The sequence below is a fragment of the Arachis stenosperma genome, chromosome 1, assembly GCF_014773155.1.
Source record: "Arachis stenosperma cultivar V10309 chromosome 1, arast.V10309.gnm1.PFL2, whole genome shotgun sequence".
NCBI classification, from domain to species: domain Eukaryota; kingdom Viridiplantae; phylum Streptophyta; class Magnoliopsida; order Fabales; family Fabaceae; genus Arachis; species Arachis stenosperma.
Window position 1 is genome coordinate 62,926,250 of NC_080377.1, and position 26,951 is coordinate 62,953,200.

Genomic DNA, 26,951 nt, shown 5'->3' on the forward strand with positions numbered 1-26,951 from the left:
TCCAATGACATTTTCGAAAATTCAGAGAGACCATAATAGAATATATCTAATATGGTCCATTCTGAAAACATGTCAGATGGACATCTCTTGGTCAGCTGCTTGTATCTTTCCCAAGCTTCATAGAGGGATTCACCATCTTTTTGTTTGAAGGTTTGAACATCCACTCTCAGCTTGCTCAGCTTTTGAGGAGGAAAGAATTTATCTAAGAATGCAGTGACAAGCTTATCCCATGAGTCCAGGCTATCTTTGGGTTGTGAATCCAACCATACTCTAGCTCTGTCTCTTACAGCAAAAGGGAAAAGCAAGAGTCTGTAGACTTCAGGATTAACTCCATTTGTCTTTACAGTGTCACAGATCTGCAAGAACTCAGTTAAAAACTGGTAAGGATCTTCAGATGGAAGTCCATAAAACTTGCAGTTTTGTTGCATTAAAGCAACTAGTTGAGGCTTAAGCTCAAAGTTATTGGCTCCAATGGCAGGAATGGAGATGCTTCTTCCATCAAATTTGGACGTTGGCTTAGTGAAGTCACCAAGCATTTTCCTTGCATTATTATTATTATTTTCTTCTGCCATCTCTTTCTCTTGTTCGAAATTTTCTAAAAGGTTGCTTCTGGATTGTTGTATTTTAGCTTCTCTTAATTTTCTCTTCAGAGTCCTTTCAGGTTCTGGATCAATTTCAACAAGAGTGCCTTTATCCCTGTTCCTGCTCATATGAAAGAGAAGAAAACAAGAAAAGAAAAAGGAATCCTCTATGTCACAGTATAGAGATTCCTTTATGTTAGTAGAAGAAGAAGGGGGTAGAAGAAGATTGGAAAAAAAGAAACACAACTGTGAGGATGGCAGAGATGTGAGATGAGATGAATGAAGAGAGGTGAAGAGAAGTGTTAATAATTAAATAATTAAATAGAAGAGGAGAAGAGGAGGGAGAATTCGAAAATAATTTTTTTTTTTTTTTTGAAAAAGTGGTTAGTGATTTTCGAAAATTATAATTAAAATTTAAACATGAAACAATTAATTAATTAAAAAGAATTTTTGAAAAGGGATGAGATATTTTCGAAAATAGAAGAGGGAAAAGTAGTTAGGTGGTTTTGAAAAAGATAAGAAACAAACAAAAAGTTAGTTAGTTGATTGAAAAAGATTTGAAATCAAAACTTAAAAAGATAAGAGGATAAGAAGTTAGATAAGATATTTTGAAATCAAATTTTGAAAAAGATAAATTTTTTTTTTGAAAAAGATAAAATAAAAGATAAAAAGATTTTAATTTTAAAAATTTGAAATTATTTACTTCACTAACAAGAAACTACAAGATAAGATTCTAGAACTTAAAGATTGAACCTTTCTTAACAAGAAAGTAACAAACTTCAAATTTTTGAACCAATCACATTAATTATTAGTGAATTTTCGAAAATTACATGTAAAGATAAGAAAAAGATTTTGAAAATAATTTGAAAAAGATTTTTGAAATTTTCGAAAAATAGAAAAAAAAAATGAAAAAGATATGATTTTTGAAAAAGATTTTGAAAAGATAAGATTTTTTTTTAAAATTGAAATTTTGACTTGACTTGTAAGAAACAACAAATTTTGAAAATTTTTTTGACCAAGTCAAACCAAAATTTCGAAATTTTGGAGAGAATTGAGGAAAAGATATTTTTTTGATTTTTGAATTTTTAATGAGAAACACAAAAATGACCCAAAACATGAAAATTTTGGATCAAGACACAAGATGCATGCAAGAATGCTATGAATGTCAAGATGAACACCAAGAACACTTTGAAGATCATGATGAACATCAAGAACATAATTTTGAAAAATTTTTGATGCAAAGAAAACATGCAAGACACCAAACTTAGAAATCTTTAATGCATGGAAAATATGAATGCAAAAATGCACATGAAAAACAACAAACAACACAAAACAAAAAATCATCAAGATCAAACAAGAAGACTTGTCAAGAACAACTTGAAGATCATGAAGAACACTATGAATGCATGGGATTTTTGAAAAAAAATGCAAGAAAAATTTTAAAAGCATGCAATTGACACCAAACTTAAAAATTGACTCAAGATTCAAACAAGAAACACAAAATATTTTTGATTTTTATGATTTTCTAATTTTTTTGTATTTTTACTAATTATTTTCGAAAATAAAGTTTTGAAAAACGAAAAATAAAAGAAAAATTTTTGAAAAAGATTTTTGAAAAGAAAATTACCTAATCTGAGCAACAAGATGAACCGTCAGTTGTCCATACTCGAACAATCCCCGGCAACGGCGCCAAAAACTTGGTGGACGAAATTGTGATCACTTGTTATTTGTTTATAAAGGATGTATACTCTTATGGCACTGTTTATTTTTTTCACAACTCCGTTCAACTAACCAGCAAGTGTACTGGGTCGTCCAAGTAATAAACCTTACGTGAGTAAGGGTCGAATCCACAGAGATTGTTGGTATGAAGCAAGCTATGGTCACCTTGTAATTCTCAGTCAGGCAGATTAAATATTGATTTATGGGTTTCGAAAATAAAAAGAGATAAATAATAAAAAGGATAGAAATACTTATGTAGATTCATTGGTAGGAATTTCAGATAAGCGGAATGGAGGTGCTGTAGAGCTCACGGACGCCTGCTCTCCTATTCCTTCTACTCAATCCTTCTTACTCCTTTCCATGGCAAGCCTTGTATAGGGGTTCACCATCAACTGTGGCTACTTTCATCCTCTCGGGGAAATATCCTATGCGGCTGTCACTCGCACAGCTAACCAGTCTGGAGGCATCACCCATGGTTGATAGCTACATCCCATCCTCGCAGTGAAAGCTAATGCTCACGCACTCTGTCACAGTACGGCCAATCACCGGTTGGTTCCCTCCCCTACTGGAATAGAATCCATTGATTCTTTTGCGTTGTCACTACGCCCAGCAGGTTACAGGTTTGAAGCACGTCACAGTCATTCATTACCGGAATCCTACTCGGACACCACAGACAAGGTAGACTTTCCAGATTCCCAGGATCCTACTCGGAACACCACAGACAAGGTTGGACTTTTCGGATCCTCATAAATGCCGCCATCCATCTAGCTTATACCACGAAGATTCTGTTGGGGAATCTAAGAGATACACATTCAAGCTTGTTTGCATGTAGAACGAAAGTGGTTGTCAATCACGCGCGCTCATAGGTGAGAATAATAATGAGGGTTATCTAACTCATCACATTCATCATGTTCTTGGGTACGAATGAATATCTTTGGATAAGAATAGAAGAGGAATTGAATAAAAGAAAATAGAACTTCATTAATCTTTGAGGTACAGCAGAGCTCCACACCCTTAATCTATGGTGTGCAGAAACTCCACCGTTGAAAATACATAAGCAAAGGGTCCAGGCATGGCCGAATGGCCAGCCCCCCTAAACGTGATCAATGATCTCCTAAGATGAAGAATAAAACAAAACTGAGACCAAAGATCTCTAATACAATAGATAAATGTCCTATATATACTAGACTGGCTCCTAGGGTTTACATGAGTAAGTAATTGATGCATAAATCCACTTCCGGGGCCCACTTGGTGTGTGCTTGGGCTGAGCTTGATCAATACACGAGCTAAGGCTTCTCTTGGAGTTGAACTTTGAGTTATGACGTGTTTTGGGCGTTTAACTCCGGATCATGACGTTTTTCTGGCGTTTAACTCCAGAAAGGAGCGTGTACTTGGCGTTCAACGCCAAGTTACGTCGTCATTCTTCGAATAAAGTATGAACTATTATATATTGCTGGAAAGCCCTGGATATCTACTTTCCAACGCCGTTGAGAGCGCGCCATTTGAAGTTCTGTAGCTCCAGAAAATCCATTTCGAGTGCAGGGAGGTCAGAATCCAACAGCATCAGCAGTCCTTTTGTCAGCCTTTTTCAGAGTTTTGCTCAAATCCCTCAATTTCAGTCAGAATTTACCTGAAATCACAGAAAAACACACAAACTCATAGTAAAGTCCAGAAATGTGAATTTAACATAAAAACTAAGGAAAACATCCCTAAAAGTAGCTTGAACTTACTAAAAACTATGTAAAAACTATGCCAAAAAGCGTATAAATTATCCGCTCATCAACACACATTCACATCATAGACTAATTCTAGATCATTAGATAGATATTTTTTTAGTTAGCTACATTTGTGGAGGGAGAAACTCCAACTTCTCTCTAGGATTCATCTTCATTTTCTCAATTCTCAACCATTCTTTGGTGAGATCTATTGCCACTCTCAATTTACTTTGTTCATGTTGTAGATCCTCTTCTCTAATCTCAATTAGTGTTTGTAATTGTTCAATTCTTATAGATCTTAGGTTTGACTTTGTTGTTTTGAACTCTATTGATTCATTGAAGATCTCATTTCCATTGTTGTTCATTGTTGATCGTTGTTAATCTCTTGTGTTGAATCGCTTTGATTCTAAGTCTCTTCTCAATTTTACTATGTCTTTCATTCTTGCCCTCCAAATGTTTGAGAAAATGCCAACTTTAGATATGGAGTAGTATTCCCTCACTTGGCCTAGTGGTTGAGTCATTGGAGACACTTGAATAATGGATGTCAATTGTTGATTAAGAATTGATGATTGCTAATTGACTTAGAGTGCACTAAAGCTAGACTTCCCTAGGGTAAGACTAGGACTTGTGACTTGAGTTAATTACTTTTACTTGACTTTCCTCTATAATTAGGGGTTAACTAAGTGAAGCAACACTCCTTTGTTATCACAATTGAATGAAGCTATAGTGATGGGACTTCCAATGTTCAACCTTGGCCAAGGCTTTTAATATTGATTGATTGTTGTTTTCTTTTATTCACACTTTTATGCCACACTCTTCAAGCCACAAAAAGACCACTTAACCAATACATGCATCCTTGTAGCATTCCTAGGGAAGAACGACTCGGGACTAATACTCTCGATTATAGATTGTAGATTTGTTTGATGATGGATTTTGCGTCGGTTTAGACTATACTACGATTGATCACTTGATAATTTCTATACCGGCAAAAGATTCATTCGTCAAGCCCATAGAGATAAAGGCGGTTCCCTTAAAAGATGACCTCACTTAAAGATAAGATAAAAGATAAGATAAGATAAACTAACTTATCTTATCCACAGGAGGCCACATCTCACCATTATAAATACGCTGGAGCACCCAGGTATAACTCATACTCTGATTCTACTCAACACCTGCTTAATACCCTTGCTAACTTAAGCATCGGAGTCCCTTGCAGGTACCCACCACCCTCCGGGGCGAAAGATCAGCACCACCACCAAGTCCAACAAGTCGGACACACCAGCTCCGGCCGCTGTACACCTGCCGGACACGTCGGCTCCGACCAACACAGAAGATCTCGTCCGAGATCGACCTACAGTTTCAGGTAACCCACGGAACAGAAGCCTTCAAGAAATGACTAGGGCAATGCTTTGTGAGCATGATGTACTAAAATTTTTGTGGCTAAAGCTATAAATACATCTTGTTATATTTTGAATAGAACCATCATTCGAAAAAGTTTAAAGAAAACTCCATATGAGCTTTGGAAAGGAACCCCTCCTAATCTTAAGTATTTCCATGTTTTTAGATGCAAATGTTTTGTTCTTAATAATAAGTAAAATCTTGGAAAATTTGATCCAAAATCCTATGAATGAATGTTTGTTGGATACTCTACCACTAGCAAAGCATATAGAATTTACCTCAAGGATCATAGAACCATAGAGGAATCCATACACGTGTCCTTTTGTGATACTAATTCAATTCCAGTGTTGTATTGGAAGAAGATACAGGAAGTGAAGCTGACATCAACCAAGATACCAGTGAAGAAAATCCCAAATCTGTCCCAAGTGATGAACTTGTTTGTCCAGAAATGTCTCATCAGGATGGAGGAGACATTTCATTTTTGTCTCCTAAACAAGCCAGAGAATCTGGAATAGAACAGTCTATAGAAGCTCATCAAGGCAGAACCTTACCTCAAAGGCCTAGAGAATGGAAGTTTTTGAAGGGTTACCCTCATGATTTTATCATTGGTGATCCATCCTAAGGCGTAACCACTAGATCCTCAAGCAAGAAGCAATTTGAGCCAAGTAATGTTGCTTTCTTATCCCAATTGGAGCCTCTTAATATGAAGCAAGCTCTTGGAGACCCCTCATGGGTCAAAGCCATGGAAGAACAGCTGGCTCAATTTGAAAAGAATGAGGTTTGGACACTTGTACCTAATCCAAATGGTAAGAAGGTAACCGGTACAAAGTAGATCTTTAAAAATAAATTGGGTGAGGATGGTAGTGTTGTTCGTAACAAGGCTAGATTAGTGGCCCAAGGTTACGATCAAGAGGAAGGAATTGATTTTGATGAGTCATTTACCCCGGTAGCTAAAATGGAAGCAATCATGTTGCTTCTTGCCTATGCTGCCCATAAGAGTTTTAGAATGTTCCAAATGGATGTTAAACGTGCTTTCCTTAATGGCGTTATATATAGAGAAGTATTTGTGGCACAACCCCCCGGTTTTGAAAATAAAGAATTTCCAAATTATGTTTTTAAACTTTCAAAGGCTCTTTATGGCCTTAGGCAAGCTCCAAGAGCTTTGTACGAAAGGCTTAGTGCCTTCTTGTTGGAAAATCTCTTTCTAAGGTGGTACCACCGATACTACTTTATTTATCAAAGAATCTAATGATGATATTCTACTTGTTCAAGTTTATGTGGATGATATAGTGTTTGGTCCGGCCAATAAAACCTTGTGTGAAGAGTTTGGAAAACTTATGACTAGTGAGTTTGAAATGAGTTTAATGGGAAAATTAATCTTCTTTCTTGGTCTCCAAATTAAACAAACTCCTAGTGGTATTTTTATTCACCATGGTAAATATGCAAAAGAATTAATCAAGAAATTTGGCCTTGAGAATTTCAAACCCATGGGAACACCTATGCATCCAAATACTAAACTTTGAGAAAGATGAAAATGGCAAAGATGTGAATGAAATATGGTATACAGGAATGATATGATCACTCATGTATCTTACATCCTCTAGGCCGGATATTGTTCAAAGTGTGGGTATATGTTCAAGGTTTCAATCTCACCCAAAAGAATCCCATCTTTTGGCCGTCAAAAGAATCATTAGATACATTAAAGGAACATGTGATTATGGCTTATGGTATCTTAGATCTAATGATTTTTGTGCAGTAGGGTTTTATGATGCAGATTATGCGGGAGATCGGGTGGATAGAAGAAGCACATCCGGAATGTGTTACTTTCTTGGAAGCTCACTAAACACGTGGTCAAGCAAGAAAGAAGCCACTGTTGCTCTATCCACGGCTGAAGCTAAATATATATCTGTCTCTGCTAGTTGTTCTCAATTAATTTGGCTAAAAACTCAATTAAAGAATTATAAATTGAAAATCAAAAGTATACCACTGTTTTGGGATAATATGAGTGCAATAAGCATTTCTAAAAATCCTGTTTCGCACTCTAGAACTAAGCACATCGAAGTTAGATATCATTTTATTAGAGAACATGTGCAAAAGGGTACTATTGATATTTGATAAACCACTATTTTATGGTTTACAATGTGTTTAATTATGTGGTTTTATCATGATCTTTACCCACATATTCATATAATTAGCATGCACATTTATATTTCCTTCCTAAAATTATTACATGATTGAAAACTTACTTCCTAGAGACTTTTAATTAGGTATTTTAATTCTCCTTTATTCCATTCGATGCCGTGATCTGTGTGTTAAGTGTTTCAGGCTTTATAGGGCATGAATGAGTTGGAGATTGGAAAGGAAGCTTGCAAAAATGGAAGGAACACAAGAAATTGAGGAGATGACTAGCAAGAAGTGGCGCGGCCGCATGGCTCACGCGACTGCGCGAAAGAAAGGAAATCACAGTGACGCGGCCGCATGGCTTACGCAACCGTGCAGATTGGAAAAGCATAAGTGACGCGGAGGCATGGATGATGTGCCCGCATGGAAAAGCAAAACTCGGAATGACGCGTCCGCATGAATGACGCGATCGCGTGACGTGCGCAATCTGCAGAATTTCAGAAGTCGCTGGCAGAGTTTCTGGGCTGGATTTCAACCCAGTTTTTGGCCCAGAAACACAGATTAGAGCCAGGGAACATGCAAAAATAGGGAACATTCATTCTATACAGTTTTTTTTTTGTTTTGAGATCTAGTTTTTACTCCTCCTCTAGGTTTTCTCTCTACACATTCATAGTTCTTAGGATTTTATTTCTATTGCTTTTTGCTTTGGGATATTGAGAAGAGTTATTACCTCATCAAGACTTCGTCATTCTAGTTCGTTTTCTTTACTTGGCTTTACTCTTCCATGTCCTTTAATTTACTTAATTTTACTATTGGATTATTTTAGAATTTATTAATACAAGAATTACTTTTATTTTTAATTGATTCCTTTGAGTTTTATTTATCATGTCTTTCTTTAATTCCCTTTCCTATGTTATGAGTTCTACATTCACAATGAGCGAGTAGTTCCCTAACTTGATGGGGAGTTGATTGAAAGGAACCCTTGAGTTGGGATGCTTAAAAGAAAAATTGTAATTGGGTTTATTGTTGGAATGCTCTCTAGTCACTGACACTAATCCTTTTCAATTGAGCGGATTGGAACTTGTGAATAGAAACAGCATTCCAACTTGTTTGACTTTCCCTTACCTAGTAAGGGATAACTAAACAGAACAACCTTCAATTATCAATTAATCTTGAGAGTACTTCAACAAGAATAGGGCTTCCAACTAATCTACTCCCAGTCAAGGCTTTTATTTAAATTACTTAATTTCTCCAATTTAATTTCCTGTTTATTCAACTCAACTCCTTTGAAAATATCTGATTAATAAAATAGCACACCTTTCTACAACTCGTTGGGAGACGACTTGAGATTCATACTCCCAGTATTTTAATTTTAATCTTTGTGACAACTCTTTTAAATTGATAAGCGGATTTCTGGTTGGTTAAGAACTATACTTGCAACGCATATCTTATAACAATTCTTAATTTGCCAATTTCCGCCACGTCAATTTTTGGTGCCGTTGCCAAGGAGTTGCAACAGTGTGCTAATTTATTGATTGGCATTTATTTAATTGTAATTTTTCTTTTTATTTTGTCACTATGAGCTGTACGTTTCTTTCGTTACATGACGCGTTCACTTTCTGATCCAAGCTTGCCAGTATTTGACCCTGAGATTGAAAGAACTCTTTCACGTATAAGGCAAGCTCGGCGTCGGCGAGTCCTCTCTAAGGATGAACCTGAAATGTCATTTAAGGAAGAAGCAAGCTCCCTCTCTACTGATCCAGTTGATTTACGTGCAGGCGACATGGCAGCACCCAGGAGAGTCACTATCCAGGAGGAAGGAGCCCCTGATTTTACACTACAACCATTTCAGGCACACCACCCAGCAGTGGCTGTGGATTTCGAAATAAAGTCTTCGCTACTCAACTTGATGCCCAAGTTTTATGGCTTACCTGCTCAAGAGCCTATCAAGCACCTTAGGGATTTTCAGACTGCTTGTTCTACTGTTAAGCGTGATGACACTGATGAAATCTCTATTCTGTTAAAAGCCTTCCCATTCTCTCTTGAGGGAAAGGTAAGAGAGTGGTACTACACTCAACCTGAAATGACTGTTTCCAATTGGGATACGCTTAGAAGAGAATTTTTGGAGAAATTCTTTCCAGCTGAGGTTGCCAATAAACTGAGGAAAGACATGTCCATGATTATTCAGGATGAATCTGAAACTCTCTATGAATACTTGGAACGCTTCAATAATCTTCTAGAAGCATGCCCACACCATATGATTGACAAGATAATGTTACTCGGCTACTTTACACAGGGCATGAAATCTCAAGACAGAACCACATTGGAAGGTGCTAGCAATGGGTCTATGAAAAAGTACAAGACTACGGAAGAAGTATGGCAATTGATCAGCGACTTAGCCGAATCCACTAGGAATCACAGGCAGAAATAAAGTCGGTCAAGAGCTGTTGTAGAGGTATCCACTAGCAAAGAGACTGCTGCTATAGCTCAGAGCTTATGTGAAATGACTAACTTGCTGAAGCAGATGCAGCTAAGTCAACAACAGCCTCAGCAAGTTTAGCCTTCTCCACCACAGCACAGCCAGCAGTTGGTTCCACAAAGAGTATGTGGAATCTATGCAGATTACAGTCATTACACTGATGAGTGTCCGCAACTTCAATCGGAAGACCACACTGTAGCAGCCACTTATAACTTCTATAACTGCCCTAATCAAGGGTACAATCAAGGTGGCAGCTATAACCATGGATGGCAGGATAATTCTAACCAAGGTTGGAGGGACAATCATAACAGAGGAGGCAGAGATAACAATGGAAATCAGAGGTGGAATAACAATAACAACTTCAGGCAGCAGAATCAGAATCAGGCCTACAGAGCACCTCATTTAAGACAGCCTCAAGCACCTCAGTAGACCTCTCAGATCACTTATCCCTCTTCATCTCCTAACGATGAGTTACTACAATCTATTGATCAAAGACAACAGGCAATGGAAAACAACCTCACTTCTACTCTGAATGGTCTGAATTCTACTTTGCAAGCCCTTGTCTCACAGATTGGATCACTAAACAACTCCAACAACCAGTCCTCAAGCTCTGGTGGACTCCCCTCTCAACCGTTGCCCAATCCAAAGGGTGACATTAATGCCATCACCCTAAGGTCCAGAACCACATTGCAAGAGAGGAATCAGGAAGAGCCAAACCCATCAAAACACACCTCAGCTGAAGAGGTACTGGAAATAGAAGATGTTGAGGAAGAAATAGGTATACAGGACATGGCTGAGGAAGAAAATGCTAGATCACAGGAAGAAGCACCAAAGGACGCAGACACTGTAGAAAACGCCATTTCTATTCCATTTCCACAACTTGCAAGGAAGCCCAGGAAGCAGCTGGAACCTGATCCCAAAATGGTAGAAATATTCAAAAAGGTTGAGGTAATTGTTTCCCTCTTTGATGTTATTCAACAGGTACCTAAATACGCAAAGTTTCTAAAAGATTTATGCATACATAAAGACAAAATTAATGAATTAGAAACTATTCCTTTAGGTAGTTTTATATCTGCTTTAATGGGAAATATACCTGAAAAATGTAGTGACCCAGGCCCATACATGATTAACTGTACCATTGGAGGTGTGATATTTTCTGACTGCATGTGTGATTTAGGAGCATGTGTGAGTATAATGCCTTTGTCTATATATGATATTTTGAGGCTCCCTCCCTTAAAAAGTTTGCTAGCTCGTTTTGTGTTAGCAGATAAAAATATTATTACAGTGGCTGGAGTTGCTGAAGATGTATTAGTGGGAATTAAAGGTCTTACTTTCCCCATTGATTTTTATATCCTGGAGATGCCCCAAAATGACTTAGAGAAGCCATCATCAATCCTACTCGGAAGACCTTTCTTGAAGACCTCAAAGTTCAAACTAGATGCTTTTTCAGGAACATACTCTTTTGAAATAGACGGCCGAGTAGTAAGCTTCAATCTGAATGGAGTTATGAAGCACCCTCCAGAAGATCATTCTATCCTCCAGTGTGACATCATAGATGAAATTGTGGCTGAAGTTCACCAGGAGGAGTTTGAAGAGAAATACATAGGACAAGGTCCGAGTGTGGGGAATTCTGAGGACAATGAAAGTACTCTACCACTGCCACCAACTACAGACAATCTAGAGCCTAACCATGAACAGAAGTCAGACTTAAAACCCCTCCCTCCGCACCTCAAATATGCTTACCTCAAGGACAAGCAAAAGTTTCCAATTATCATTGCACGGGACCTCACTTCTCAACAAGAAGAGCAGTTACTTAGTGTGCTGAGGAAGCACAAGAAAGCAATTGGGTGAAGTTTGGCAGACATAGTAGGCATCGACCCTCAAGTTTCTGAGCACAGAATATTTTTAGAAGAAGGAGCAAGACCCGTTCGTCAACCCCAAAGAAGACTGAACCCCACTATCTTAGAGGTTGTCAAGAAGGAAGTGACCAGACTATTAGAAGCAGATATTATCTACCCCATCTCAGACAGTGAATGGGTGAGCCCAGTACAAGTGGTGCCCAAGAAGTCTGGAGTCACTACAGTGAAGAATGAGCATAGAGAGCTCATAGCAACCAGAGTACAGAACGCCTAGAGGGTCTGCATTGATTACAGGCGTCTCAACCAAGCCACTCGTAAGGATCACTATCCTCTTCCATTCATTAATCAAATGCTGGATCGCCTGTCAGGTAAATCACATTACTGCTTTTTAGATGGTTATACAGGATATTTCTAGATTCATATAGCTCCTGAGGATCAGGAAAAGACTACTTTTACATGTCCTTTTGGGACTTATGCTTACAAGAGAATGCCCTTTGGCTTGTGCAATGCACCAGCTACTTTCCAAAGGTGCATGATGAGTCTTTTCTCTGATCTTATTGAGGACGTATGGAAGTTTTTATGGACGATTTTAGTATTTATGGTGATTCTTTTAGCCTTTGCTTGGATAGTCTATCTAGAGTATTAGATAGATGTGTCAGTACAAACCTTGTATTAAATTTTGAAAAATGTCATTTTATGGTTAAACAAGGTATTGTGCTAGGACATGTTGTGTCTAATACTGGTATTTTTGTAGATCCAGCAAAGGTGGATGTTATTTCTAGTTTACCTTACCCCTCCTCTGTGAGGGAAGTCTGCTCGTTCCTTGGACATGCAGGTTTTTACAGGAGATTCATTAAGGACTTCAGTAAGGTAGCACTTCCCTTATCCAGACTACTGCAGAAGGATATTGAGTTCGAGTTCAGTGAGGATTGCAAACAAGCGTTTGATAAGCTAAAAATCTTCCTGACTCAAGCTCTAATTGTGAGAGGACCAGATTGGAGCCAGCCATTTGAAATAATGTGCGACGCCTCCAACCATGCAGTAGGAGTAGCGCTGGCTCAACGAAAAGGTAAAGATCCTTTTGTTATTGCTTATGCGTCTAAAACTTTAGACGCCGCTCAGTCCAATTATACTACTACTGAGAAAGAGCTTCTTGCTATTGTCTTTGCTCTAGATGAATTCCGAGCCTATTTACTTGGTACGAAGGTAGTAGTGTACTCAGACAACGCAGCTCTAAAGTATTTATTAGCTAAAAAGGAATCAAAACCAAGGCTGATACGTTGGATACTACTATTACAAGAATTTGATTTGGACATTAAGGATAGGAGTGGTAACCAGAATCTAGTGGCATACCACTTGAGTCGCCTTGAGCACATTAAGGATGATTCTACTCCTATAGATGATAATTTCCCATTTGATAACCTGCAAGCAGTATCTGAGGTACTCCCTTGGTATGCACCTGTAGCTAATTATCTCGTTAGCCGCACCTTTCCTCCAAACTTTTCTAAGCATCAAAGAGACAAGCTAAAAAATGAGTCTAAATATTATATATGGGATGACCCATATTTATGGAGATGTGGCGCTGACCAGGTAATTAGACGGTGTGTGCCTCAATCAGAATTCCAGTCCATCTTAGAGGCCTGTCACTCATCTGAAAGTAGAGGACATTTTGGCCCTCAAAGAACAGCTAGAAAAATCTTGGACTGTGGATTCTGGTGGCCTACTCTTTTTAGAGACATTGCTGAGTTTTGTAAATCTTGTTTCCCATGCCAAAAATTTGGTAATATATCCAAGAGGGACAAGATGCCCCAACAAATTATGCTTTTCTGTGAAATTTTTTATGTTTGGGACATTGACTTCATGGGTCCATTTCCAAATTCTAATGGCCACCTTTATATACTGTTAGCTGTAAATTACGTTTCCAAATGGGTGGAAGCAATTTCTACCCGCACTAATGATGCTAACACTGTTGTTTCCTTTGTGAGAAACCATATTATTTGTCGCTTTGGATCACCACGAGCAATCGTGAGCGATCAAGGCACCCATTTTTGTAACAGGAGACTAACAGGATTACTGAAGAAGCATGGGATCATTCATAAAGTAGCAACAGCCTACCATCCTCAGACTAATGGGCAAGCCGAGGTGTCTAATAGAGAGATAAAGCGCATATTGCAAAAGATAGTCAAACCTCATAGAAGAGACTGGAGCACCAGGCTACAAGATGCACTCTAGGCATATAGAACAGCATACAAGACACCCATTGGGATGAGTCCTTTCCGCTTAGTTTATTGAAAAGTTTGTCATCTCCCTGTTGAAGTAGAGCACAAAGCCTTTTGGGCAGTAAAGGAGTGCAACATGGGAATTGAGAAAGCCGGAGCTGAAATATACTTGCAACGCATATCTTATAACAATTCTTAATTCGCCAATTTTCGTCATGTCAATATTCAATTTGTGAAATCCGAAGAACAACTAGCTGACATATTCACTAAACCTTTATGTGAAGATAGGTCTGTTCATTGAGGAACAATTTTGGAATGTTGGATTTGAGTTATGTTGAAAAATTGTGATTTTACTGATTCTGTTTGTTTTTGTCTCGTAGGAAGGAAGGAGACAAATTTGGAGATGTGATAAGCAAGCCATGAAGCAGGGGGAGACTGAACAGTAATGTCATTGAACTTGAGCCTAACCAAACCCTTTTTTGGCCTTCTCCATGATTCTGGCCCATTTTCATTTTTTCATCATATTTTTATTAAAATAATTTTTTTGGGAGGTTATCACATCATATCTTTATAGGGGGAGTTATTGTCAAATCAAAATCTCTTCCCCTTATTCTCTCCCATAATTCAAGAAAAAGATCTTTCAGTTACTTTTTAAATTTAAATTCCTTGATTGATTACCGCTCCACTAAATGCTCATTATTTTAAATAAACATCTCTCCACTCAGCATTCAATGCGGTTGTAACCTCTCTCCATTCTCCAATCCATTCGGCCATCTCTCCATCTTCTCACTCCCTTCATTTTTTTTCATCATGAAAAAGAAGTTGGCTACTAGAAAAAGCAACCAAACCCCATCTTCCAAAAATCCACCAACCTCCTCTACTCCCCAAACTCATACCCATATTCATATACACTCTACTTCATCTTCATCCTCTTTTTCACACTCAACTGCATCAATGAAGAAGAACGTGATTCATCAACGTACCACTTCTCACAAGAAGGCTGGAAAAGAGAAAGAGCCTATGGTCGAAGAAGAAGAAGCTTCACAATCCTCTCCACCCTTTCACCTCCACGGTGATCAACTCCCCATCCCTCTGGTCGGTCTGCTCCTTCACAGCGCTCAAAGTGCTTCATCCTTCACAACACTCGAGAGCCACCAAACTTGGACTCACTTGATTTCAAAATTAAGTTTAATAAGAATCATTCACATTTTGATCCGGCTCGGTTCACATCTTGAGCTGCATATGAGTTCCATTCTCAAGTTTTAGTGAACCGCCATTTGTGCGCCTCGTATGTTATCTTTTTGGATAATCTGTTTGACAAGGGTATTGATTTTTTATCCTCTTTGATAAACTCAAATGGACTCCTCTGTTTAAGATTTGCATGCTGGTCTACCCAAATCTGGTTCGTGAGTTTTATGCGAACATGATGTACCATGATGGAGCCTTACATTCTTATGTAAAAAAGGTGCATCTGACTTTGAACAGAGAGACTATTAGTGCTGCCTTAGGATATGAAGATGAAGGACCAAGGGCATATATGTCAGGTAAATGGGACTCCCAGGTTGGGATCACTCTTTAGACTGCTCTCTCTCGGGTTTGCGAGAATTTCTTTGCTCTTGATGAAACTATTCTGACTCACAAGGCTCTGGGCCCTGTGAAAATACTACTTTATCGCATTATCAACCACATTTTGATGCCCCAGAGTAGTTCCTATCAAAGAGTAACTGTCTGTGATACTTTGGTTTTATTTGCTGTTCTTAATTCTGCTTCTATTTCTTTTGCTTATCTAATGGTGCGGCACATGTGGGACTGTGTCTGCAGTGATAAGAAGGCGAATCTGCCTTATGGTATTTTTCTGACCTGTATTTTCGAATACTTTAATGTTGATTTACTCAATGAGCCTGTAGAAAACAGGGTTTCAACCTTAAAAGGAGGTGGGATTTCTGGAGCCATGAAAAGGAAAAAGGGAAAAAGCTCTATTGCATCTGACAGTGAAAGTGAATATCATCCCTCTAAATCTTCCAAACTATTTGAATCTGTGAAAGATGTGCTGCATGAGTTCTCTCATATGACCAATCTGATGATCAAATCTTCTAAGGAAGCCAGAAAACAAGCTTATGAAAATGAAAAGGTTTGGACTAAGTGTAATGAGAGAATCAATTTGCTACTCAAAAGCTTTGAAAAGGACATGGCCGATTCAGATGAAGAAGATGATTCCCTTGGCTCCGATATTAATCTTTCTGATGTTTGATGTGCTCTTTGCTGATCGTACCTTTGAACTCTGTTCTTTTAATTGTTCTTTTGTTTTAGTGTCTTATGAACTGTGGGATGATTGTACTTGGCTACTTTGAACTCCTTCATTTTTTTTATTAAACAAATATTTTGTGTGTTCATCATGCTGGTTTTCTAACTATTTTGCAGGTTTCCCTCTTGATGACAAAAGGGGGAGGAAAGTAGAAAAAGGGTCCAATCTACTAATCAGATGTTTATTGCTTTGATACTCTGATTACAGTCTTTGATGATTATTGCCTGCCAATTGTGTTTGATCTGATGTGTTGAATGAACTTTATGTTGCTGGATATTTTTTTTTACTGAATGGTTTGGCAAGAAATTTTTTTTAACATTGATTGAAAGTATGTCAAGACTTGGTTTCAATGTACTCTGAAAAGTACTCAGGCATATTTTTAGTGAGCAGAAGGTTGTCTAAAAGATAACAAATCAAATTTTGATTATCATTTTTCATCTGCTCAAAAATCAAGCTGTTCAACATAATTAATATTCCATATGTTGAATACATTAGTCTATTTTGGAACTGTATTGTAAGCATGTTATAGGTAATGTTCCCTCTGATAAAAGTGCACATATTAAGAGGGAGCTATGTGACAAATGGAAAGAGGTAGGATTCAAAATCTTCAAGGGAGTTCTCTTAATTCTTAACATTTTTCATTGTATTTTTAATAATGATTGTCATCAAGGAGGAGATTGTTGAGTTTGGAAAACTCCAAAGTATTATGATGATCAAACATTGTTAAAAATTATTATTAGGAATTATTAATTTGATTTTGGGATAAATTATTTGATAAATAATTTCTCTTTTGTGTGCAAAATTTTGATCATTGGGCATAAGCAACAAGAAGCCCAAAATGTTGACAAAATATTCAGCCTTTGGTACCAAATATTTTAAACATTATGGCTGAACTATTCTCATGTTGATTGGACCAGGGAACAAATGTGAAGTCCAAATCTATTTCTTTGTGGCCCAACATCTTCATGGGTCCGAAATTAAAAAGAAGAAAGAAAGAAATGGTGCATGCTTTCCACGGATACCCACTCCCCTCTTCAATGGAATTCAAAATTAATTTAACTTGGTTTAAATTGCATTAGTAATAGGAAAGAGAAAATTCAAAATTGATTTGATGGCAATAAAGAGATCACACGTTACTATGCATAGGGGATTGGAAAGTTGGAAGTTAACTCATTTTAATTTCTTTCTTTACTTCCAAAGTTTTCTTTTCTCTCTCTTCTCTCTCTTGTTTTCGTGTGTCACTTCCATCAGGGAAAAAAGATGGAAGAAGCTATCAGAGGTAGAAGCGAAGAATCTAGGAAGAAGCAAACGGCCAAGGTGATGATGGCCCTTGCAAAATGAAGATCTACAGTATGGCGTGGCTGAGATCTTTACCACTAATAGCAAGATGTGGTGAAGAAGCCTCAAAATCTCCATACCTAAAAATGGTAGCAATCTAATTCGGTCAGAGAAGAAGATCCCTGTGTTATGGCTCGTTTCTAATTTTTGTTCATCCTTCACAGAAGGTAGCTACTGTAGCTACGTGAAGGAGGAAGCAAAAATAGAATAGATGGAGCTGTCAAGGATCAAGAGTTCATCCAGGATTAGAAATCCTTCTTGGAGACCAAGTCAAGATGGAAGGCTCAGATTGATGAAGCTTGTTGAGAAGGGATGAGAGACAGGTAATTGCATGTTGATTTGCTTTCGGTTTTTCCTCTCTCCTCTCTCTGTTCGAACTGGTCTTTTGGATTGAAGAAGAAGAAATTGGTTTGGTTGAACTGTTTCAACCTTGGAAGCTTCCCCTTCTCTAATAAGGGTGAATGGTCAAGGGTTGAGACAAGGAGAGTAAGCACAGAGTTCTCATAGCTTCCCAAGCTAACAAAAGTTCTTCTCCTTCAATGTGTTTTATTTTGTATTTTTTTTAGTTTTGTTTGTCTGAGTCTCATGGTGAAAAAGGCAAACAGTGTGAAGTTTGTAAGAAAAAGCCAGTGAGAGGAAAAAGGCAGAGTCTACAAAATTAAAGAAAAAGCCATAGGTGTCTTTGAGGCCCTTTGTACATCTATGTGTTGTGTATCATGATTCTATGGGAATCCCCTTGTAAGTTGGGTTAGCACTTAGCAATTAAAAGCTTGATAGGTGACCAAGTCAAGTTTAGGATTGGGGGTAGATTTTGGACTTGTCCTGGATAGGAAGGGTACTTTCTAGGGAAGAATTAGTGTCTGTAATCAGGTTTGATTTTAGTGAAATTCCGTCACTATTGTGATGGAGACTGGATGTAGGCTGCATTGCACTTAGCAGCTGAACCAGGATACATCTTGGTGTGATTCTCTCTTTCTCTTCTACTCCATTACTATTCTGTTGCATAGGAGACAAAATTGAAAAATACCTATTCACCAATCACGAGACAAAAAGAAAATGTCTCTTGACCAGTGATGAGATAAAAAGTAGAAATATCTCCTAAAGCTTTCTTAAAAGGGCAGAAAGTCTTCTCAGTAAATAGGGGCTAAGATTCAACCCCCCTTCTCTTAGCCACTGATAACCATCACAAAGTAATACTAGAATCCAAAATAGAGTTAGAATATTTTCCAACGATTCTAATCTTTAGGGATGAAGAATGAAAACTCAATCACGAAATAGATCAAAGCATAAACTTAAATAAAATAAAATACTTAGATTAATAATCCATAAAAAGATGCACAGAGTTCCTAACGTTAACAAAGGAGATTAGTTGCTCATGATGGTGAGAAAACAAAAACAGATATGAAACGTAAGGTGTAAAACGTGATAAAGTCCTTGTATAAATTCCTTAGACTTTTTATATTATATCCTAAAGCTATCTTTCAAATTCAAACAAAATTAAATAGAATCTAATATAATCAAATCAAATCTTTTTCTAATTAATCTTAAACTAAAAGTAATATTATTATTCAATGTGAGATTCAAAACTTGGTGTGTTACTTTGTTGAAATTATAGACTTGCAACTTGATCTTGAGCTTGGTGTGAAACTTGGACAATTAGTGTGACACTTGGATGAAGTAGTGCTACACTTGGATGATCATTGGAAGTTGGTGTATGAGTGGCGTGCAACACGCCATAGTGGCATGTGGCACTTGAGGACTTGGAGGTGGAATGCAGGTCCATGGATGTTGGCTTCTTGGCATGGCACGCCATTGGTGTGACCTTGGAGCCCATCGCAGGCGTGTGGCATGCCATTTTCAAGTGTTGCTATGGAGGTACATGTCACAGGCGTGTAGCAAGTCACATTGGCGTGTGGCACGCCATCTTCAGTGTGTTTCCTGGGAGGTGCATGGTTATTAGCATATGGAAGGGAAGTGGCGTGTGATTTGGCGTGGCATGCCAATGGTATGGACTGCATGGAAGTGGCAAGGAGAGGGGTTGGCATGTGGCACTTGGCGCTGGCGTGCGGCATGCCACTTTGGGTTGCTTGGAAACCATCGAAGGTGTGTTGCATACCATACTTGATGTGCGAATTCAGTTTTGGGCATGTAACACGCTGGTTTTGGGTGCTACTTTTACGAACTAAAAAGTGAGGGTAGTTCGTGACCCAAACTGAATGTCCATTATGAAGATATACATATCTTTTTGAAGATCTGGATGTTAGCTTTCTAACGCCATTAAAACTGTCTCATTTGAACTTCTATAGCTTAAGTTAAGCTTGCTGGAGTATGAATATGTCAGATTTGACAACATTTACAAATTCTCTTCAAAAGTGTTGCACTTCTCTGGGGCTTGTCTTCAATTTTTTGTTTCTTGGGAGGTTGCTTCCTTTTGCATGCCACCTTCCTTGGTTCTCCCAGGGACTTCTTTAGTTGTCCTTCTCCTTCTTTATTCTTACCTAAAATCTTTCAACAACTTTTTAAATATATCCAAACTCAAAGCAACTCCAAGAAATATTAATTAAAGTACAAAAATCTCAATAAAAATAAAGAAAACAATAATTTTATTCAAAGAAATAATAAAAAAATAACTAAAGATGCTCATGCTTCAGCAACAATGGAGGAGCGTAGGGAGGAGCATGGCACAAAGGAGGAGCATGGCGCAAAGGAGGAGCGCGGAGACAGAGGAGCGCAAGGGGAAGGAGCGCAACACATGGGAAGAGCGTGACGACAGAGAAGTGTGAGGCACTGCAGCTCTAGATTTTACAGGAGTGAAAGGTTTTACTAGAGTAAAATCTGTATTTAGGATATTTATGGATTGTTTTGGGATGTGTTAAGATTTAAAATGTTTAAAATTGAATTGTTGAATTTTAGTTTTATTTAAACTGACTTTTAAATTTATATTTTAAATTAAAAAATATTAAATCTATTTAAATGTGTTTGTTTTATTTTTTTTAAATTAGTACAATAAAAGACTGTTTAAAGAATAAATTTAAAGAATAATTAATTGGATTGTAATTAGTAAATAAGAAATTTTCTTATTTAAAATTGAAAGGAAAAAAAAAAAAAACGAACAAGTGCGCTTACATACAAAATTACAAATCCCTTAATTGAATCTGAGTTGGGATAATGGAACTGGTCAGGTACACAGGTAGACGCCCTACCCAGTCCACAGTGTCACACACAACTAGCCTCTACGACAAATGAACCACACATTAACACCAACATACCTTCAATCCAAAATTTTCTATAAAAAATATAAAAAAAATCTCTTAAATCTCAGAAAAATAACCAAAAGAATAAAAAAGATGAACCCGTCATCAAATTCAAAACCATGCTTCAATGCCTGTTTCCCATCTCCATTATCCCTTGTCTCTGCCGAATCCAGTGACACTCCCAAACCGAGATTCAGCAACGTAGCTTTATCAAACCAAGAATTCGCAGAATCAATTTATTCCACTCTTCACCCTCACACATACTTCACCAACCACGAAACTCTCCCTACTCTTCAAGATTCATACTCCAACTTCATCAAAGCGTTCCCAAAATTTCCCAACACTTTCAAAATCGATGAGATTCGTTCCCAAGAGTACCATCACCTCACTTTCTCTAACACTTGCTTCGATTACACAGGCAACGGTCTCTTCTCCTACGCGCAACAACAAAGATCACTACTCTCCACAACTTCACTTGCTGCTGCTTCTTCTTCTTCGTCCACGTTTGCAACCACGGAACCATTATCGTTCTTTGACGTATCGTACAAGTCAGTTACTTTGCCTTCACAGATTCTTTACGGGGGCCACGACACTGAGCTAGAGTTGAGAATGAGCGAAAGGATCATGAGATTCATGAACGTATCAGAATCCGAATACACGCTAGTTTTCACTGCCAATGAGGTCTCTGCTTTCAAAATTTTGGCCAATTCTTTTCAGTTTCATCCAAACGGAGAGCTTCTTACAGTTTATGATCATAGCAGCGAGGCATTGGAAACGATGATACAAGTATGCAAGAATCAAGGCGTGACCCCGCTCTCGGCTGAATTCTCGTGGCCGAGTCTGAAAATGAATTGGCGAAAACTGAAGAAGAAAATCATAGCCAACAAGATAATAAAGAATAACAATGGTAATAATAACAATAAGGGTCTGTTCGTTTTCCCTCTCCGTTCGAGGGTTACCGGGACGCCGCATTCCTATGTTTGGATGTCGATGGCGCAAGAGAAAGGGTGGCGCGTGTTGCTTGATGCTTGTTCCATGAGGCCTAAGGAAACAAGCTCGTTAGGGTTGTCCATGTTCAAGCCAGATTTCATGATTTGTTCTTTCTATAAAGTGTTCGGTGAGAATCCATCTGGCTTTGGGTGCTTGTTTGTCAAGAAATCTAGCATCTGTTCGCTGAAAGATTCTTGCAATGATTCAGCTCTAGGAATTGTGAGCCTTGTCCCTGCATTTAAGAAACAAAATTTGTCATTCATTGCTGCTGCTGATGTTGATGATGAAGAAAATGAACCAAAACCAAAAGACCAGTGTTCCAATTCAAATTCAGTTCCGAAATTAGACTCATTCAACTCTGGGAAGAGATTTGGACACATGATTGATACTTTCGGTTCTGAATGCAGAGGATTGGACCATGCAGACTCGGTGGGGCTAATGTTGATTAATTGCAGGGCCAGGTACTTTTTTTTTTGGGTAGAGTGCCAGGTACCTTTTTAGCACTATTAAAATTACCAATTTACTAATCAAGCTAACTATTAAGTAAATATCAAGAATTCGAATCTTGTCTTGTAGACGATAATTTATTGGTTAACTACAAATTATCTTAGGAATAATGTGAGAAACTAGAAAAAAGCTACTTAATTTACTCACTAACTTATTTTATTTTACTTATTATATATAGCCAAAAACATTTATTATTTCTTGTTAATATTGACCAAATCTAAATTCTTAAATACTGAATTTTAAACTTTAAATTCTGACAATATAAAAAACAAAGTATTGGCTTCTATTTTTAATATTGATAGAAAGTGTTGTTTCTTGGTAATTATTTTTTTTGTTGATATATCTTATGTTATTTAATTCTTTTTTTTTGTCAGTGAATTAAAAACTCCTAATTCTAAGTACACAACATATTCACACACATTTTATCACATTTTTTCTTCAATTACATTTTCTAAAATTTGAATCCTAAACTTTTGAAATAAAAAAAGAGAAGATATGCCATGTGAGTTAAGGCTCATTGGCATGGTATTTATTTCTTCTATTTCTATTTTGAGGGAAGGGGGGGGGGGGGGGGGGGTTTACTTATACAACGTTAACAAGTTTTTTTTTTTCTTTTGCTAATTTTATTAGGTGCCTTATCAATTGGTTGGTTAATGCATTGTTGAGTCTACAACACCCTAATCCTGAAAATGGGATTTCAATGGTTAGGATCTACGGCCCAAACATAAGTTCACACCGTGGGCCGGCAGTGGCATTCAACATATTTGATTGGAAAGGGGAAAAGATTGATCCAAAACTACACCGTGGGCCGGCAGTGGCATTCAATGGGCCTGGGATATTCGTGGTGACTTCTACACTTGGTTTCTTGACAAACTTTGAAGATGTTTACAGATTGTGGGCTTTTATTTCAAGGTTTCTTGATGCAGATTTTGTGGAGAAAGAGACATGGAGATATGTAGCTCTTAATCAAAAGACAATTGATATATGAACTTGTTACCCCATTTTATTTATTTTAGTTTCCATGTCAATGGTACTTTGCTTTTTTCATTCGAATTGAATCAGCCATTCCACTTATGCTTAATTAACTTGCACACACCCATCATGATCAGAATTTCAAGACAAAACCAGACAGCGATCAATATCCGCACACTACTCTTCATCCAAATTATAGATTTAGTAGAAGAACACAAATTTTGTAGAAGTTTGGTTTTCGGGGTTTTTAGCTCGATAATGTGATAACATGATAATAGAACTGCCAAAGAAACAATCTTTGTGGAGATCATGGTGACCACAACGAAAAAAGAGGTAGAGATGGTAACGTGTTAAAATAGAGTAAAGTATCATTTATCTTACTAATATTCAAGTCAAGTTTTAATGTTAATTCTAATATTTTAAACTTTATATTTAACTTCTTAACGTTTTAAAATTATTACAACGTATATTTTATCGGTAACTCTATTAATAATTCTGTAACAAAAATACACAGGTTAACATTATAATTTATTGTTGTGGAAAACTAGTCTCATATTACTAAGTAAAAAAAATTAAAAAATTAATAAATAAAAGAAAAACAACAGTAACATGTAAGAAAAGGAAAAGTAATTAGAATTTTGTATTGCTAGTGTTATTTTTCTTTTATTTATTTGTTATAAATATATATTTGTTACGAATGTTTTAGACTGTAATCGTATTTTAAAATTTAAATAGATAGAGTCAGTTATAAATGTAATCTAACTGTGTCAGCTAAGAGTAAGGGTGGCAAACGGGTCTAAACTCGTTGGGCCGGTCCGAGAAACCCGCCATAAAAGGTGGTCCGGACTGAAAAATTGAGATCGCTACACTTCGAAAACCCGTCTAACTAGCACCGCTTAAACCGCGGGTTTTGGCAGGACGGGACGGGACTCCCCAGCAGGCCAAGCGCTTTTTTTTTTGCTAGGGACATTTTCTAATATTCTAATTTAGTGTTTTTTTATTATATTTTACGTTTGATTGATTATGTTCTAAACTTGTAGATGTTTAATTATATATTTTGGACAATGTTTATTTTGCTTTGGACAATATTAGTATTCCGGCCCGACCCGCCAGCGACTTGGGTCCAAACCCAAGCGGCCAACCCAACAGTCACATTACCCGAACCGGGAGGGAACATGCCGTTCCCACCTCACCATGTAGAGCCTGGACAGCTTGCAGAAGCTTCCAGGAAGGTGGGCCTGATCACAAAGGACCCACCCGAGTACGAACTATAAGAGGGGAGGGACCTATCCCTCCCCAGAGGTACGTCACTTAACCTAACCCTAATAGCTGCCTTTTGTATGGATACTAACTTGAGTATTGGAGTCCTTGCAGGTGGCCTCACCGCCTCGTAACCCAGCAAGTCTCAACGGTCGACCTTCCTCAACTTGCGTCAAAGTCCTAACCGCTCTAAACCTCTGCTCCATCAAGCGTATCAACCCAGATAGTAGGACCCCCGAGAACCTGAGCAGACAAACATTAGCGCCGTCTGTGGGGACCTAGTGGCCGCAATGCATAATTTTCGCCGTCGGACGAGCTTTGCAAAGAAGGAGGGGCCCGTATGAGAAGCAGGGTGAGCTCTGCAGGCGCCTGTCGCGAGCAGTCGGAGCCTGTGACCCAGTGAGGGAACCAATACTCCCGATCTCCCAAAAGACACCCTTTCGGAGGAACGGGAGATTACAACTCAAAAATCATGCAGGAACTCAAGCACAGAGTACAGAATTTGGAGCGAAAACTCGCAGTGAGAGATCGCTACTACCCTTCCCATAGCAAGGACACCCGCCCCAGCTTGTCCCACACCCGATCTCCCATGATAAGGTTGGGTGATCGTGGGAGGGATCCTAGGAGAGGGAATGAGCGTGTGGGAACCAACGCTCGGCCTCACTCTTGGAACTGCTCCCATACCCCCGAGAGAGCGGAAGATTACGGGGAAACCCGGAGAAGTGGATGGAGGAGAAGGCGGGACCCCATCATCATGGGAGAAACTCCTTTCCACCCCTCCATCCTCAAAATCCAGCTGCCGAAACACTTCGACAAGCCAACAGACATAAAGTACGATGGGACCAAAGATCCCCAGGAACACCTAATGGCCTTTGAGGCCAGGATGAACCTGAAGGGTGTCGGCGATGCAATAAAGTGCTGAGCCTTTCCAGTAACGCTAACGGGACCCGCGATACGGTGGTTCAACGTGCTCCTCTAGGGGTCCATTACGACCTTCTCGGACATAACTTGTGGGTTCCTGGCACAGTTCACCACGTGCATCGCCAAGGCCAAACACCCGACCAACCTTCTGGCATCACCCAGAGAAACAGAAAACCGACTCGAAAATTTCTGGACGGGTTCAATGACAAATGCCTAAAAATCGGCGGCCTGACCGATTTGGTAGCCAGCATGTGCCTAACGAATGGTTTGTTGAACGAAGACTTCGGAAAATACCTTACTACTAAGCCCGTTTAGACCATGCAGGAGATCCAAAACGTGGCAAGAGAGTACAACAATGATGAGGAAGTTAGCCAGGTGGCGGCCACCAATAAGCGGTAACCACCAACCCACCTCCTCGCTAACCTGGGTATGTAGACAAACCAAGAGAGACACTAAAAGAAGGGGCATCAGGGAAACAACACAAGTCGTTTCCTCGGGTGCGGAAGTTCACGAACTACATTCCCCTCACGGCCCCCAAAGCGGAGGTGTATCAGCAGATTACAGATAAGGACATCCTGTCAAAACCCTGACAGCTGAAGGATAGGACTGGCGGGAACAAGAGCTTGTACTGCGACTATCATAAAGGCTTCGGTCACAAGACACAAGATGGTTTTGATTTCAAAGATGTTTTGGAGCAGGCTATCTGCGAAGGCAAGTTGGCCGAGTTCTCCTAGTTCATAAGGGAACTGAGAAGGAGAGAGCACGAGCAATCTGAGGAAGACCGAAGCCGGGCTGTAAAACCAAGACAAACATCCAATGAGAACCCTGACAACGGCCCGACGGTCGTCGTTAACGTCCTGGTGGGACGAGAAGCGCCCCCCAAGTCGAAATCGGCACCAAAGAATGATGCCAAAATCCTAGTTGGGTCAACAGGAAACCCCAAAACCTTGCCAAGGGAACCCCTCGAGATATCCTTCGGCCTGAAAGATCTATGGTTCCATGACCACCCGGAAAATTCTCCCATGGTGATCACGACGATAATTAGAACGGGCCTGGTTAAATGGATTCTCGTTGACACGGGAGCAGATTCCAACATTATGTTCAGAAACGTGTTCAACGCCTTGGGGCTCGGAGAATCCGATCTCAAGACCCACCATCATGGCGTCATCAGCCTGGGCAATAGCTACATAAGGCCCGATGTGGTAATCAGTCTTTTGATCTGCATTGGAATCGAAGAAAGTAAGAGGTCAGTAATAGCAGAGTTCGTCATCCTAAGAGACTCCACAGCCTACAATGTCATTCTCGGAAGGAAA

At 38.7% G+C, this 26,951-nt stretch overlaps 1 protein-coding gene across 1 annotated transcript; it reads left to right on the plus strand.

The window, feature by feature from the left end:
* Positions 1–21,080: 21,080 nt before the first annotated feature.
* On the plus strand, positions 21,081–23,473 carry LOC130944585 (molybdenum cofactor sulfurase-like). Its single transcript, XM_057872964.1, has 2 exons — positions 21,081–22,439; positions 23,116–23,473. The coding sequence occupies exons 1-2, from the start codon at positions 21,082–21,084 to the stop codon at positions 23,471–23,473; spliced, it is 1,716 nt and encodes a 571-aa protein (XP_057728947.1). The 5' UTR covers position 21,081.
* The last annotated feature ends 3,478 nt before the right edge of the window (positions 23,474–26,951 follow it).

Excerpts from the sequence above, each read along its gene's own strand:
- LOC130944585 (XM_057872964.1), top strand. The coding sequence starts at position 21,082 with ATGAACCCGTCATCAAATTCAAAACCATGCTTCAATGCCTGTTTCCCA. Across the intron at positions 22,440-23,115 it reads TTGATTAATTGCAGGGCCAG|GTGCCTTATCAATTGGTTGG; the intron begins GTACTTTTTTTT and ends TAATTTTATTAG.